Genomic DNA, 14,556 nt, shown 5'->3' with positions numbered 1-14,556 from the left:
TTAAGTTTCATAATCAAACTTCTGTCTTGGAACTTCATACACACACACACACACACCCATCCAAGAATGATGACATCATAGCTCTCAGGTTGAATATTTCAACTCATAAATTACATTCACTCATTCCAAATATTTCATTATTGATTTATAGCAAGTCCTTTCCTTGTGCCATAGCCACCACTCACTTGAAATTTTTAAATGATGTTTCTCGTTCCATGGACATTTGACTGCCTCCTCTACTTGTAGACACTAGTTCATGTTGTCAACAGTTGAGCACCAAATCTCGACTAACATTAAGCCTGAGATTGAAAGGAGACCAGGGAAAGCTTTCAGTAAAACGTGCTAACCTAACATATCTGAACAAGACAGGGTCAAGTTCATACTCAGAACCACAAGGGTACTGTGAAGTAAAATGATATCATACTTCTGTTATGACGTCATTTTTTATAACATTAAAGTCAAGAGTCCTCCCCACCCAAGGGCAATGCCAGTTTCCCAGAAGGCTCATTTCTCAGAGCCAAGGCTCCAAAGATGCCAGTGCAACCTGTGCTGATTCTTAGGTCTCGTGTTATTTCTCAATTTTATGCTTAATTTGCTCCTTTTGGTTTTATGCATTTTGACGCAGCCAAGGGTATGTGAGGATTTCCCCATAGTCCTTTAAATGCTATAAAACTTTAATATAGCAAGATAAAAACAATAATAAGCCATGCCTCCAAGCCCTCACATTTAGTTCTTTGAGTTAGACACTGATTTAGATTTTCAAGTACTTGCACTGCTTTAAATGCTCTTGTGTCTTTCCTTACCCTCTATCCCCTCTGAAATGAAAATTATATTTTTACCCATAGAATGTTTACAATTCTTAAATTATCATCATAATGGCCTTTACATGCATCACCCAATGCAATTTAATCTGGTTCAGGATAAAGCCAAGATGGATGCCCAATTCCCAGTTTTAGGCTTGCAACTCTGAAACATCTTTTGGAAAAAAATGAAATAGTGCTCCTGAAAGTCTGTTGAGTTAGTCTGTTTTCAGCATAATTGCCTTCTCTCAGCTTCCTAATACCCTTAAAACCTCTGAGAGTCTTTAATGTACAAAGTTCAACAAAAATACCTTCAAAGCAGATTAGTTCTAATTATGTTTAATATTTGTTTGCTGCTTTATTGAATAAACTACATTTGCTTTAAGAAAAAAAAATTCACTTAACTGCACGTCAGTCACCCAAATTTTAAGCATAGGAATGAAATGGAAAACATTTATTACACAAATTTAATTACAATTCTAAGAAATAAACATGCAAATTAGATAGGGTTCAATTTGCAGATGCTAATCCTCATCCTTGATCTTGTTCCTTTCCTCCCTGATTTTCAGTCTGTGCCTCTTCTTGATTCCTAGGGAGCCAGGCAGCAAGAGGTTTGGTTTTTCACAGTCGGAGGATCACTGTTTTAAAGAAGTGTTATATTTAGCACATCTGGCATAGTAGCAGTAAACAAACATTATAGTCTTTGTAACACTTTTGCGCAGGTGCCTTCCCCCCCATTTTATTAGGTCTCTGCCTTCCAAGCCTCTGCGTTCATTGCACCTGAAATGACCCATCTCGACTATGGAGGGGTCCCTAGACAGAAGTTATGAATTAATGTTTCAAAAAAACAAACTCCAGTGGAGCCCAATATAGAGGAAAATTACTATTTGCAAAATAATGTGATTCCAGGGCTTATTCTCTTGACCAAGAACAACCTCCTTTATTACTTTTTTTAAAAATTTATTTCCTGGAGGTTTTCCCTGGAGGCTCACCCACCCAGTAAGAGTTGCCAATTCCAGTTGCAGTCCGACCAAGGTTGCTTTTTTGATACACTACACACACACAGCTCCAGCGGGGAACGGGCGGGGGCGGGCGGCGAGGGGAGAAGAACTGCTCGGGTCCTGCAAACACAGCTGTTTCTCATCTCCGTTTGCTGTGGCAAAGGAGAAGAAAGTCTTTTGCAAAGGGTGGGAAAGGCGCAGAATCTTTTTTTTTTTTTTAATCACACGCATACACAACAACAACAAAAGTAAACCAAATTTTTTAAAAAGAGAGAAGACGTCTCAGAAGGTTGCAGGGTGAATATATTCTTCGGCTGCAGCCGAACCCCCCAGGGCGAAGGGGCCGGAGCCCGGGAGCGCGTGGGGTCGGGGCTGCGGGCTGGAGCTGGGCCCGCGTGTCCCCGGGCACCGGGAGGGGAGGGGAGGGGAGGGGAGGGGAGGGGAGGGCGGGAAGGAGGGAAGGAGGCAGGGGGCGGGCTGGGGTGGGGGCGAGGGGAGGGCGCCCCGTGTGCTGCCTGAGGAGCAGCGGCGGCGGCGGCGGCGGCGGCGGCGGCGGCGGGAGGGAGGGAAGGAGGGAGGCGAGCGGGCGCGCTTGTCATGTTGCCTCGCTCACCCTGGGGGCATCGTGCAGAACCTCTCCTCGGAAATCCACGGGGAAATGGCAAACAGGATTGACGGGTTTCACACGCTCCTCGCTAGACAGAGCCGCTCATTACCATAACCGTCTGCAGCGACGGCGGCGCGGCGCCCCAGTCGCGGCGGCGGGACCTGCCGGGACCCTCGCCCGCCGCGTACCCGCGGCCGCCACCAGCACCAGCACCCGCACCCGCGCCTCCCTGGACCGGGCCGGGCCCCGCACGCGCGGAGTGTGCACCGGCGGCCGGGCTGGCGCCGAGCCCGGAGCGGGCCAGCAGCAGCTCGAGCGCCGCGGCCGCCGCCGCCTCCCGGCTGACCCCGCGGTAAGAGCCGGGCTGGGCGCGGGCGGCGGGCGGCGGCCGGGGGCGGAGAGGCCGGGCCGGGTTGGAGGGCGACGGCCGGTCCCCTCCGGCGTCTGCGGTCGTGGACCGGCTCCCCCGCGCCCCGCGCCGGCCCGGCGATCGCCGAGTGGGCGCGCACCGGCCGGAGCGGGACCCGGGCGGTCGGTGGAGGGGGTGGAGGGGTGGAAGAAGGGGAGAAGCCGGGGAGCCTCTCCGCGCGGAGGCGGCGCGGGCTTTTCTCCGCGGGGCTGGCGTGCGCCGCGGAGCCTGTACCCGGGCGGGAGCGGCCGCCGCCCGCGCGCGCACCGAGCCGACTCTAGGGGCCGGTGGGGACCGCGCCTCCGATGACACCCTGGGGTCCTCAGTAGCCGCTTAGTCGCCTATCCCCGGGTGCAGAGTCAGTAGGAGGCATGCCCCACCACCACCATCCCCAAGGTCTGGATAACGCCGCGGCGGTTGGCAGGTGGGGAGGGAAGGACGGTGGATGTCAAGAGCGCGCGTTTGCAAAAAAAAGGAAGAGCTGTAAGAGCTGACACCTTCTGTCCCCCCACCCCCCGCCACCTCCGCCCCCGCACCCTCCCCGGCAGCCGGGCCGCGCTGCGGGCGGCGGCGGCGGCTCCTCTGTCCTCAGCTCACCTCCCTGGCGGGCCCGGTTGCTGCCCGCCTGGTCCACGCCTCCGCCTCTCTCCTCCCTTCCTCCCCTCCCGCCTCCGCGGCCCTAGCAACTTTCCGGAGTGTGCCCGGCCGGGACCGCAGAGGCGGCGGGGCGGGAGGAGGAGGGGGGAGAGGCGGCCGCGCGAGCCGAGGGTGGTGCGGGCCGGGCGGGAGGCGCGGGCCGAGTCCCGGCCGCTCGGGTCCCGCGGAGGCGGAGGGCGCTCCCGCAGCCCCGGGGCTCCGGGCGGGTTTGGCCGGCGAGGGAAGGGAGGGCCGGGCAGGCATCTGCTGCGGGCTGGAGCGCGGGCCGGGGCCAGCCTCGTCAGAGCCCTGCCAACCGCCGTGAGTCATTTCCTTGGAATCCTACCTTTGGTGTTTATTTCCCTTAGAAGGAAACTTGGTTTAAAAAAAAAAAAAAAGAAAAGAAGAAAGAGTAATCATAGCTCTTATTCTTCAGGAGAGGCGCACGGCTCCAGCACCGCGGAAAGACAACTTGCCTTTGTTCCCAGACACTTGGGGTGGTGTTTACTTTCTCCCGCGGCCGAGGGCCGGCGGAGCTCTGCCGGCTTTCCCCCGAGGGGGGCTCAGGCTGGGGCCCCCGACCCCCGGGGGTGTGTCACTGTGGGGACTCGGACATCGGCTGCTGCCCGCCTGCAGGGGGTGGGTCTCCAAACCTCAGACCCCAGTCTTGGGAGTGGGATGGGGAGACCTGGCACCCCGGGCTGGGCTTGGACCCCCGGATCCCCCAACCTCATCCCCCTCTGGTTTGGCACCCCATTCCCAGCCGCAGGATCAGACCTAAATCTTTTGGCCTTTCAAAGCAGCAGCTGAAAAATGTATTTCCCAGGGCAGACAGGTGTACTGCAGAGACTGGTAGAAAAGCGACATCTGCCTATTTGGAAGGGTTGAAAGATTTTTATTCCACTCACCCAGACCCTGCCACCACCAACCCAAGCTGTTGATAGCTTGTTAGGGACAATGGCAGATCAAGGGCTTGATTCCACCTGGGCAGGATATCTAAGACTGACAACCTCAAGATGTATTGAAAATATCAGCTCTTTTATTTCTGTGCTTTTCAGTATTGGAGTTAGACCTCTGAACTGCTCTAATGCTCTTAATAAAATGTTTTCCAATGATGGATGAGAGGGATGGGGTGGGCAAAGAATGACTGAGATCCCCTGTTGGATGGCAGGCATCACTGAATCTGCAGCTATCCTGTCCTCTGTGCCAGCCACTCCTATTAGCATCATAATGGCTCCAAGGAGAGAAGAAGCCCAAATCATCTGGAAGAACCATAGTGTGTAAAACCGCCTGGTAACTTTACTGTGAACATTTGCTGGCAAAACTTGACACTTTAGCCCTGGGCCTTTGGGGAATGCTTGAGCTGTCATTCTGCTACCTTGGCTGACAAAGCAGACATGCAGGAGCCTGAGGAGAAAAGATTAAGGGCTTTCTAGTTTTTATTTTTTAAACCCTCTTATAGACAAAACACACTTTAACACCTTTCTTTTGCATCCACTCACCTCTGATGTTAAAAAAAAAAAAAAAAAACTACCATAAATGTGCATCTCTGTGACTTTATCTAGTATTCACAGCTCATACATTTGTGAATTTCAACTTCTGAACTCAGTAGCAGAATTACAATGTAAATCTCACTGAGAAAAAAATGACAGTTCGGATGTGTACACAAAATACAAATAAAACGATCATGTGATATCATGGCTTACTGCCCCATTCTCCCAATTCTTCATGAACATTGAACTTGCCTCCTTAATTTGCTAACATCCCAGTGTAAGTTCTAAATCGACTAGGAAGACTCAATTGCAAAATTTCCTCCCCGCTCCAAATAATTCCAACTCATTTATATTTTATTCAGACTTTAATATAAAGTACTTGTGGAACTCAGCCTCTCCAGTTGAGGATTTTGTGTGTAAAAGTTTCCCATTCAAAAAAAAAAAAAAAAAAAACTTACTGAAACTAGATAGTATAAAAGAAAGAAACAAATAGCCAAGATAAAAACTATTATGCCATGATTCAAGCTCAGATGCATAAGAGTAGAATTTCATGTGCTGGAAACAATACTAACAAATAGAAACACTGAAATCCTTAACCAAAAAACTATACAAGGATAAGTCATTAAAATATAAACACACTCTTACTAACATAAAACAGCACAGGGCCCATATAATGTCCTATTAAACAAAGGTAATTGCTGCTAGGGGCCTGCAAATGTTTCTCTTGTCTTACGGGGTATGGATTTGTCAACCTGCTTTAGTTTATATGTAATAAAATTTCCACATAGGCAAAAAACATGGATCTTATTCCCAGAGTCCAACACAAAAGTAAGTGTAAATTTCAAGCGAGAAAATAACTTGCAGTCAATGAGACAGGGCTATGGACTCTGAGAAAAAGCTCTATAATTGTTGTGCTCCTGGCAGTGGCATTTCCTGATAACAATTGTCTCTTAGAATAAGGTAAGAAATTGGACCATTTCATGAGAGTCTTCCAGGGAACAGATTATCATGAGGCTTGAAACCTTGTTTGGATGCTGAGTTTGAGCATCCATTCTATTGGGTGATAGAATGGCTTAGTTTGTGAAATCAGTGTGATCTAAATTTCTTGATTGATGACTCAAAGAACAGAATAAATGGTGTGTCTGACCATTTCTTTTTATAGAACTTTTTTTTTTTTCTTGAAATAAGGTTTTCCAACAAGTCCTTGCTGCCACTTTTAAAAGAAAAGGTAGGTAGTTCAGACAGGGAGGCCTGGCTTGCTGCAGTCCATGGGTCGAAAAAGTTGGACACGACTTGGCGACTGAACAGCAAAGGTGGTTTAGTGGCCTAAATCAGCTGGGTCCTCTGACCCAGCCACTGACCTGGACATGTCCCCTGTATGTCAGAAGGCCGGGCTTCCTTCTTCACTGAGGTTGGGAAAGAATTTCGGGTCTCAGGGAGAAACCTGGGTGGTGGATGGAGTCACTGCTGCCAAGAGCTTCTCGCGTAGCCAGAAGGACATTTCCACTCAAGCCATTTCCCTTTCGCCTGGTGCCTTTCCTCCTTTACCTGGAAGTGGCCCCTTGTTTTAACATGTAGGTAATAATAGTCTCCTGAAAGACGACAGTAGATTACCCTTAGCCCCCAAACATTACAGGCTGTATAATTTGGAGAAGAAAGCAAGAACTAGACCCTTAGCGTCTTTCAAAGACAAATCAGTCTTCAAGAAAGCAGACTTGACATCACTCTTTGTGACCGTTCTTTAAACGGCACAGTGAGATAGTGGAGGTTTGGGCCTCAAAGGAATCGGGCGGTTAATAAGGCACTGAGGCTGCTGGCTGTCACCACTGATCTATGGCCCCGAGGCCTTTTGGTTTCTTCCGCCTTGCACTCACTCTGGACCCCACCTCAAGCCCTACTTAGGACCAGGTAAAGACACTGAGCCCCCAGGGGAACAGCCCCACCACCCCAGGTGCAGAGCAGCCCAGGGCACGTCTTAAGAGCAGAGAGGTCTCCCAGTCTCCCCGCAGACCCTGGGGAAGGGTGTGAACTGCCCGGGAGGGCAGTGCTGCGCTGCCTCTTGGAAAGTTTCTGCCTTGCATCTGAGCTTTGCGGTGTAGAGTTGTCGGCTGCCTCTGGCCCTGAAGCCCTGGCTCCTGTTTAATATTCCGCCTGCTCCGTTGATGTTGTGCTTGGCTCCTGTGGGACTGCAACTCACGGCTGGAAACTGGAGCCAATTTTCTGTCTTCATCTCTCAGTGTTTTGACTGGAGGCAGATCCAGTTCAGGCCGATCAGGGCTGGTGGAAACAACGACCAAGTGTGTCTCTGTCTGCTTCGCTTTGGGAGAAGAAAGTGGAGGGAGCCCCAACATGTTGTAGAGGAACTGGCCCTGCGGAAACCGAGGAAGAGGGGGCCACGGGCAAGTGGAACAGACCAAACCTGAGAGCATCAGATGGAATTCCGCTGAAGATTCCTGCCTCCCCCAGCCTTTTCTTTTGATTGATTAGTGGATTTCATCAAAGGAGACTCTCGGGGGACTTGACTAGAAAATTGATTTTGCCTTATTAATAGAAAGGAAGCGGCAAGGGTTTTGGCCTTGCCTCTTAGGGGTACATTTTCTGTGGGAAGGTCAGGAGGAAAATGTGTTTAGAAGGCAAGGCAGCTGTCTGGAAGAGGGCTGAGGGGAATCTGAGAACAATAAGAAATGGGGTTTTAAAGATCCGCCCATGAAATGCAGATTGCTGAACACAGAGGCTGAGCTAATAGCTGCAAGAGAGTTTACTGAGATTTTTCTTTGAAAAAAAAAAAAATGTTTCAGGACAAAGAGGAGGAGCAAGAAGTAAAAGTTTCCCAAAGCAAAGGAAGGAAGATGCCAAGGCCATGCTCTGGCTTGCTCTTGATTAGGGCTCTTTTCTTTTTTTTTCTTTTTTCAGATCTGAGGCTGTCAGAGATGACTCTGGTTCTGTCCATGAATAGATTCTGCGAGCCCATTGTCTCGGAAGGAGCTGCTGAAATTGCTGGGTACCAGACACTATGGGAGGCTGACAGCTACGGAGGCCTGAGCCCCCCGGGGCCGGCTCAGGCTCCCCTGCAGGGAGACCGGGGAGCCGGTCCCCCCCTGGCAGGTACTGCCTTTGACCTTTCCCTGCTGCCCTCTGTGGCCAGACTGGTAGATGAGGGTGGTGTCTGGGGTGCCCTCCTGAGCTGAGAGTGCTCCAGGGACTCCAAGGTCCCAAGGAAAGGACCAGGAGTGATGTTAATTGCATGCAGACCTGAGTTTCCCTGTGCTGCTGCTTCAGGTAAAAGTCAGGCATTTGTATTTTTAAGAGACCCAAAGCAGATCTTGAAACTCTTCAGTCTGAGTTTCAATTTTCTACCCTCTGGAACTGTATGGATCTCTCTGTGCTACACAAGCCCTGGGTGGGCTTGACAATGAAATCTTTATCCCATGAGACATAAAGGAATGTGCCCTTTGGGCCAGCAGCTATGTGGCTCTTCTTTTTATTAAGCACACAATTGCCTTTGGTATTATAGGTAAAAAAATTTGTAAGCCCAGAAAAAAATATGTTCTCCCTGATTCATTATTCCTATGCTCTAAGGTGAGTTCCTTTGGATTTTTGTGTGCTACTAGGTTGGAAAAAAAGCCAAAACCTAAAATGAAAACAAGTACTTGGTGATGTCCGATTTGCTAAAAAGGAGTAAAAGCTTGGTCTTTGAAAATTAGACCCTATTTTTATTCATGGTTGATATGTTGGATTTTTGAGAGCAAAGAGGACTTTTGTTACCCTGAAGTTTAATTTTAAATGAAAAAATTTGAATTTCATATTTTGAAAGAAGGGATATTATAACTCCAGTGTGCAGATAATCATTTGTTTACTTACTGAGAGCCAGTAATATTTAAAAGTTGTTCAGTGATTAGTGCTTACAGTTAAATAATAGATACATACATTTGAAAAATGGTGTTATCATGAATTTAAGTAAATAATCTGAATAAATACCAGTATTATTTAGTTATTACAATACTTCCCTTTTTGAATTTTGCTGTTTGCCTGTGCATAGAATTACGATTCTGAATATTTTGTAAATGCTAAAATATGTCATTTTCCTCTATAATTGTCTAGAAATCCTTTCCTGGCCTGGGTCACAGGATTCCTCATGATAGCAACTATTAAGACTAATGTTTATTTTTAATCACCACATGTACAGACAAATACGTAGCCAAGTTATCTTCTAGAAGGCAAGGAAAGAAAAGCATTTTGTTTGGAGAACCTCTGGCAAACCGCATGTCATTTGTCATATCTGATTTATTACCACAGGATCACATTACAGGGGAATTTCAAATCCTATAACAACATCCAAGATCACATACTTTAAGAGGAAGTATGTGGAAGAAGAGGATTTTCACCCACCACTCAGCAGCTGTAGCCATAAAGTATGTTTTTTTAATAGTCATTATTTTTATTAAGAGTTTAAGATACTTAGTAACAGTTGCTTGATCCATTTCCAGAAATTAAATTGTTCCACCCAAGCAATGAAAATGAGCCACTTCTCAGCAGAGCCAGATTAATCGTTGTCACTTTTTGGGGTCCTGGGTTATTTTTCACAAGTATTTGAAGAAAGAGCCAGCAAGAACTCCTTTGTCCAGAAATAACAGAATTATATAATCCAAGAAATGCCTTTTTTTTTTTTTTCACTAATGATTTCATTTTTCTCAAGTTGCGTTCAGGGTTCATGGTAACTGGCGCTTTCACATGTGCAGAAATGCACTTGTTCTTCCCAGACCTGCTCCCCGTCTCTGAGCTCAGGCTCCCGTGGCCAGGGCCACCTGTGTGCCCACCTGGGGATAGTCACCCAGGGCTTTCCTGACCTCTCAGAGGTGGACTCTCTGTCCTTTGAATGTGTGCATGAAAGTAGAAGTGTCCTTCATGGTACGTTTATTACATATGTTTTGTTTGTGAAAATATATAATTTATTCCCAAGAGAAAAACCAAAGCTAACTTTTTTTGCATGAATAAGAAGGAAATGACAGGATCGGGAAAGCACACAGAAGTCTAAAACTGGCTAAGCTTTTGAAATACCAATGCCTTTTCCTATGGTTACCTTCTTTCAGAAACTATCTGCTAACTTAGTGGAGGAGAGGATAACCCAGGCCATAGTTGTTTGAAATGCAGAGAGGATGTTTAATTTTTTTCTAATTCATCTTCCTGTCTTCTCACTCCATCGCCCCCCCTCCCCCCCAGCCTTTAGACGTTGCTCTGACCCTGCTCATAAAAGGACATCAGCATGCCTTGGCAGGTGCTGGGCTTTTCCGTGTATGTGTAGTTCCTGCCTTTGGTCAGCTTGGGCTGGTTTAATTCACAGCTCCTGAGGTTAGCTTTTTTTTTTTTTAATGACCTGGAAGAGCTGGGCCCCAGGACAGAAGCATTTTATGTCCATTTTGGTTTCTCTGTTGTGGCTGTAGCAGTTTTCCAAACTGCTGCCAGTTTGTGCCAACCATCACACAGTAATGGCATCACACAACCTGGGAGTGAGTCCTCTGAGTTCCGTTCTGCATCTCTCCTGCCCAATTCCAGAAAAAGCCTACTGTGGCCCTGCAACCAGCAGTTCCCTTTAGGGTTTGAGCCTCTTTCATTATTTTCGTCCCTCTATCAGGCAAAGATAATTGCAAGAATGAAACCCAGAAAAACAGCACAGGCAGAGTGAGCTCATTCTCCTTGATGTCTCTCCCAGGGTTTGAAATATACTTAGGATGACCTGCAACTTGGCATCTTCTAAAAAACATTTATTGACATAGAATAAATGAGTATGTGTGTGTGCATGTATATTTGTATACACACACATAAAGGCCCAGAGTTTCCCAGGTGGCGCTAGTAGTAAAGAACCCACTTGCCCATGCAGGAAACATAAGAGACTCAGGTTCGATCCCTGGGTCAGGAAGATCCCCTGGAGGAGGGCATGGCAACCCACCCCAGTATTCTTGCCTGGAGAATCCCATGGACAGAGGAGCCTGGTGGGCTATGATCCAGAGGGTTGCAAAGAGTCCATAGGGATGCCCAGAGTCAGACAGGACTAAAGTGAGTTAGCACGCACATTAAGGCCCAAGTGTCATAAGAGTCCAGCTTGATAAATTTCACAAAGTGTGAAATAGCCATGTAACTGGCATCCAGATTAAGAAACAATGTAATGAGCAACTTAGAGCCTCCCCAGTGTCCCTCTCTAGTCACCATTTCTCAGCTCTCCAAAGAAACTCCTCCTCACTTCTAACAGCATAGGTTAGTTTGGTGCATTTCGCCATCCCCCTCACTGCATCATTAAAGAGCGGACATCCTGACCTGTCCCTGCCGAGGTCTGAGTTGTGGCTGGATTCCCCAGTGCTCAACATCACCAGTCAGTCTGCTGGGAAGGGGAGACGTTAGCAGCCCCCAGGAGAGCATTGCTAAATGAACCCGAGGGAAACCAGACCATAGCATCCCCAGGCCCAGAAACTGCCAAGAGAGAAATGTGCTGGGATGATATTTTAATAAAGCCCACTTCCTAAGCTTTCTCTTCCCTTTTTGATTTTTAGACCATCTCAATCTTTGAGGAGCGAGCCCACATCCTTTATATGTCCTTAGAAAAGCTAAAGTTTATCGATGATCCTGAAGTGTACCTCCGAAGATCTGTCCTTATAAACAATCTGATGAAAAGGATCCATGGAGAAATTATCATGCAGAATAACTGGTGCTTTCCTGCCTGCTCTTTCAATGGCGCCTCTGCCCAGGAGTGGTTTATGGCTCAAGACTGTCCTTACCGGAAACGACCTCGGATGGCCAAAGAGGAGTGTGAAAAGTTTCACGCCTGCTGCTTGTACCAGGAATGTGGTGGTCACTACCTAAATTTACCCCTTTCGGTCAATGCTAATGTCGGAAGTGCCTCCACCACTGCCTCCTCTTCCTCCCCCTCCTCGTCTCCCTCCTCCTCTCCCCCTCTGCCTTTACCGAGCTGTTCCCAGCAGGTGGATTTTGATATAGGCAGCGCACCTGTTTACAAGGGTGATGGCCAGATACCTGCCAGTGAAATCTTTGTTACTAACGTCCGGTCACTTGGTGTTCAGGAAAAGGCCAAATTAAATGATGAGAAAGTAAATGATGATACCAACAGGGATGGTGGTCCTCTGAGCCATGGACCTGTGGGCAACGACCTTGCTTTTGAGGGCAAAGGCCAATTTTATGATTATTTTGAGACTGGATATAACGAAAAAAGCAATGTAAGTGAGTCTTGGAAAAAGTCCTTAAGGAAAAAGGAGCCTTCACCGAGTAACAAACTGTGCTGCAGCAAAGGCAGTAAAATATGAGCCATCTTCTCCCGCAAACTTTGAAGCATGCACAGCATGATCAATTAGCTCTCATAAATTTTATTTTGAATGGATTTTATAGTTTTGTACAACTGACAATTATGCCATGAACATGCCATGTCGTTTAAATGCCTGGAGAGCAGATTGCATAAAACATCTGTATTGTAGGCATCGGCAAGCTACTCATAAATGTGGTGACGTTACCGAGAAGACAGTTGACTTAACACTTAAACGTATATCTTAGTTTTCTTACCGAGAAGATCAGCAGATCAGACTGGGGGACAGTGTGCCCTTGCGCTATTTCCACGACCCGCAAGGAGCCTGTCACTAGCGAGGAGCCTTCCACCTGTTTGCCAGTTAATTAGGTAGTTATTTGGTAAGCAAATCAATATAACCAGCAAAGGATGTCTGCTTCTTCTCTATGATACAGTATTTTTTTCTGAATAAAAGACTGAGGACAGGGAGCTAGAAGAAACGGCTTCCTGGTGCTGTTAAATATTTGGATTCAACCGTCTTGTGTGACAGAGGGAAATAGGATAGGAGGAAATGAAACACCTGACCAGGGGCAACAATCAAGGATATGAGTAGAGGGTGATCCCTGCAAGTTCCTGGCTTGCCTGTGATGGGTGATGAGGCTTTTAGAAAGGTGTTATACAGGGCGATTTTTGGTGCCTTACTTTATCTTAATTTTTGCCAATGTGAAAATTAAGGATAAATCAAGAGTACAGCAGGGATTTAACAAACAGGAAAAAAAATACAAACACAGGGTGGATCAATATTGTTTGGAAATCTTTAACGTCGAACTATTGTGTTCAACTTTTGATTCAACATCTCTATTCTTCCTTTATTTTTTGATGCCCAATTGCTTTTGGATTTGGCCTTTTTAGAAAGGGATGGAGGAAACAATAGAGAGAGCTGTTAGAGACCAGCACTAGCTGCTCAAGCTTTTCTATGGCAACGGTCTGTTGCTGGGGTTTGGGTTTTCTGGGTTTTGGGTTGTTTTGTTTTCTTGTCCAATGAAGTTCATGAACCAGTAGCATGCATCATACTTTAATCTGTTTTGCATCATTTCACTCGTTTAGATTATAAAAGCATGTGGTTTTTTATATATGACTTTTGCTGTTGATTACGAAGCACAATGTTAATACACGATGTGGTGATCAATAAGTTTTAAAGAATGTAAAGGTTTTCGTTTGGGGAAAGTTATTTTGGAGAAATGGGACTCATGTCGGCAAAAGCTCCTATGTAGTTGGCCAACATTTTTCTCAGTCGTTTTTTTTCATGTGTACATTGGCCAGAGTGTTCAGAGGGGCCCCTCTGACCATCCTTCCTTCCATGCCAGCTACTCCTCCTGCTAAACTCTATTTCCATTTCCGAGGTTACTGACTGACTTGGGCCTCCTTACACAATACTTCACGGGAACCAAATTCCAAATGGAGGAAATAAGTTAAGTCCTCCCCGTTTCTCCAAGATAAAGCTTTTTTTATTATTGCTATTAATATTAAATATAGGTCTCATTCATACAGTGTATGAGTAGGATCGTCATTTGGACAATGTCCACAAGGACCAATTTTTAAAACCTGTTCTTGTGTTATGGCTGAATAGTCTAGTGATGTTTTGTCCTTTATTTTCAATATATGATAAACATTTGATGTTGAAAACTTAGATGATAGATGCTTGTATATGAATGTGTTGTAATAAAGTGAGGTTTTCTTGATATATATTTATTAAAATGATCAAAATTCATTCAGATGTTCGTATTTTAATGACTGTTGGCTGTTTCTCTTTTCCGTTGCTCGTTCTCCTTTAAAAGAAAAACTCAAAGTCACTAGAAACGGTCATGGACAGTGGCCACACAGGCATTTTCAGAGTGAGAGAGCGCTTTTTGAGAGGCCCATCCAACAGGTGTTTTAGAATGGTCCTAGTTTGTAGGTTTACATTTCTGTTGATTTAAGAGCATAGTGTTAATATACGACGTGCTTGGTGATGGATAAGGTTTTATCTTAAAGGATCTGAAGACTTTTTGGCTTTTGTGAAGTTTCTGAAAAAAATAGCATAATGTGAAGTCATAAATATTGAATCCTAACGGATTCCTTTTGAATTGTCAGATTGTCAATTGACAGTTGTCATCTATAAGTGGTTCAAACAGCTGTGGAGGTATTCCATTTAATTCTGTATTATTGTTATTCTTAGAGGCCAGTATTGCACTTGATGCAAGAGGCGAGCTTGGAACTTCCCAGGTGGTCCAGTGGTTAAGACTGTGCTTCCATTGCAGGGGTGAGGACTCAGTCCCTGGT

The 14,556-nt window shown here is 46.4% G+C and overlaps 2 protein-coding genes across 4 annotated transcripts; one reads left to right on the top strand and one right to left on the bottom strand.

The window, feature by feature from the left end:
- Positions 1-1,123: 1,123 nt before the first annotated feature.
- LOC113906252 (proline-rich protein HaeIII subfamily 1-like) lies at positions 1,124-3,783 on the bottom strand. Its single transcript, XM_027564131.1, has 3 exons — positions 3,415-3,783; positions 1,797-1,953; positions 1,124-1,438 (listed from the first exon to the last, which is right to left on the bottom strand). The coding sequence occupies exons 1-3, from the start codon at positions 3,781-3,783 to the stop codon at positions 1,422-1,424; spliced, it is 543 nt and encodes a 180-aa protein (XP_027419932.1). The 3' UTR covers positions 1,124-1,421.
- On the top strand, positions 2,398-14,005 carry SERTAD4 (SERTA domain containing 4). Of its 3 annotated transcripts, none has more exons than XM_027565689.1 (4): positions 2,398-2,760; positions 7,860-8,051; positions 9,243-9,358; positions 11,492-14,005. In XM_027565689.1, exons 2-4 carry the CDS (start codon positions 7,877-7,879, stop codon positions 12,257-12,259), a joined length of 1,059 nt encoding a protein of 352 aa, XP_027421490.1. In that variant the 5' UTR covers positions 2,398-2,760; positions 7,860-7,876; the 3' UTR covers positions 12,260-14,005. The 3 variants fall into 3 exon arrangements, with proteins under 3 accessions (XP_027421490.1, XP_027421491.1, XP_027421489.1); XM_027565690.1 differs by lacking the exon at positions 2,398-2,760 and adding an exon at positions 3,753-3,774; XM_027565688.1 differs by lacking the exon at positions 2,398-2,760 and having other exon boundaries at positions 3,808-8,051.
- Positions 14,006-14,556: the final 551 nt, after the last annotated feature.

The sequence above is a fragment of the Bos indicus x Bos taurus genome, chromosome 16, assembly GCF_003369695.1.
Source record: "Bos indicus x Bos taurus breed Angus x Brahman F1 hybrid chromosome 16, Bos_hybrid_MaternalHap_v2.0, whole genome shotgun sequence".
Taxonomy (NCBI): Eukaryota; Metazoa; Chordata; class Mammalia; order Artiodactyla; family Bovidae; genus Bos; species Bos indicus x Bos taurus.
This window is presented reverse-complemented; position numbering and strand designations above follow the sequence as displayed.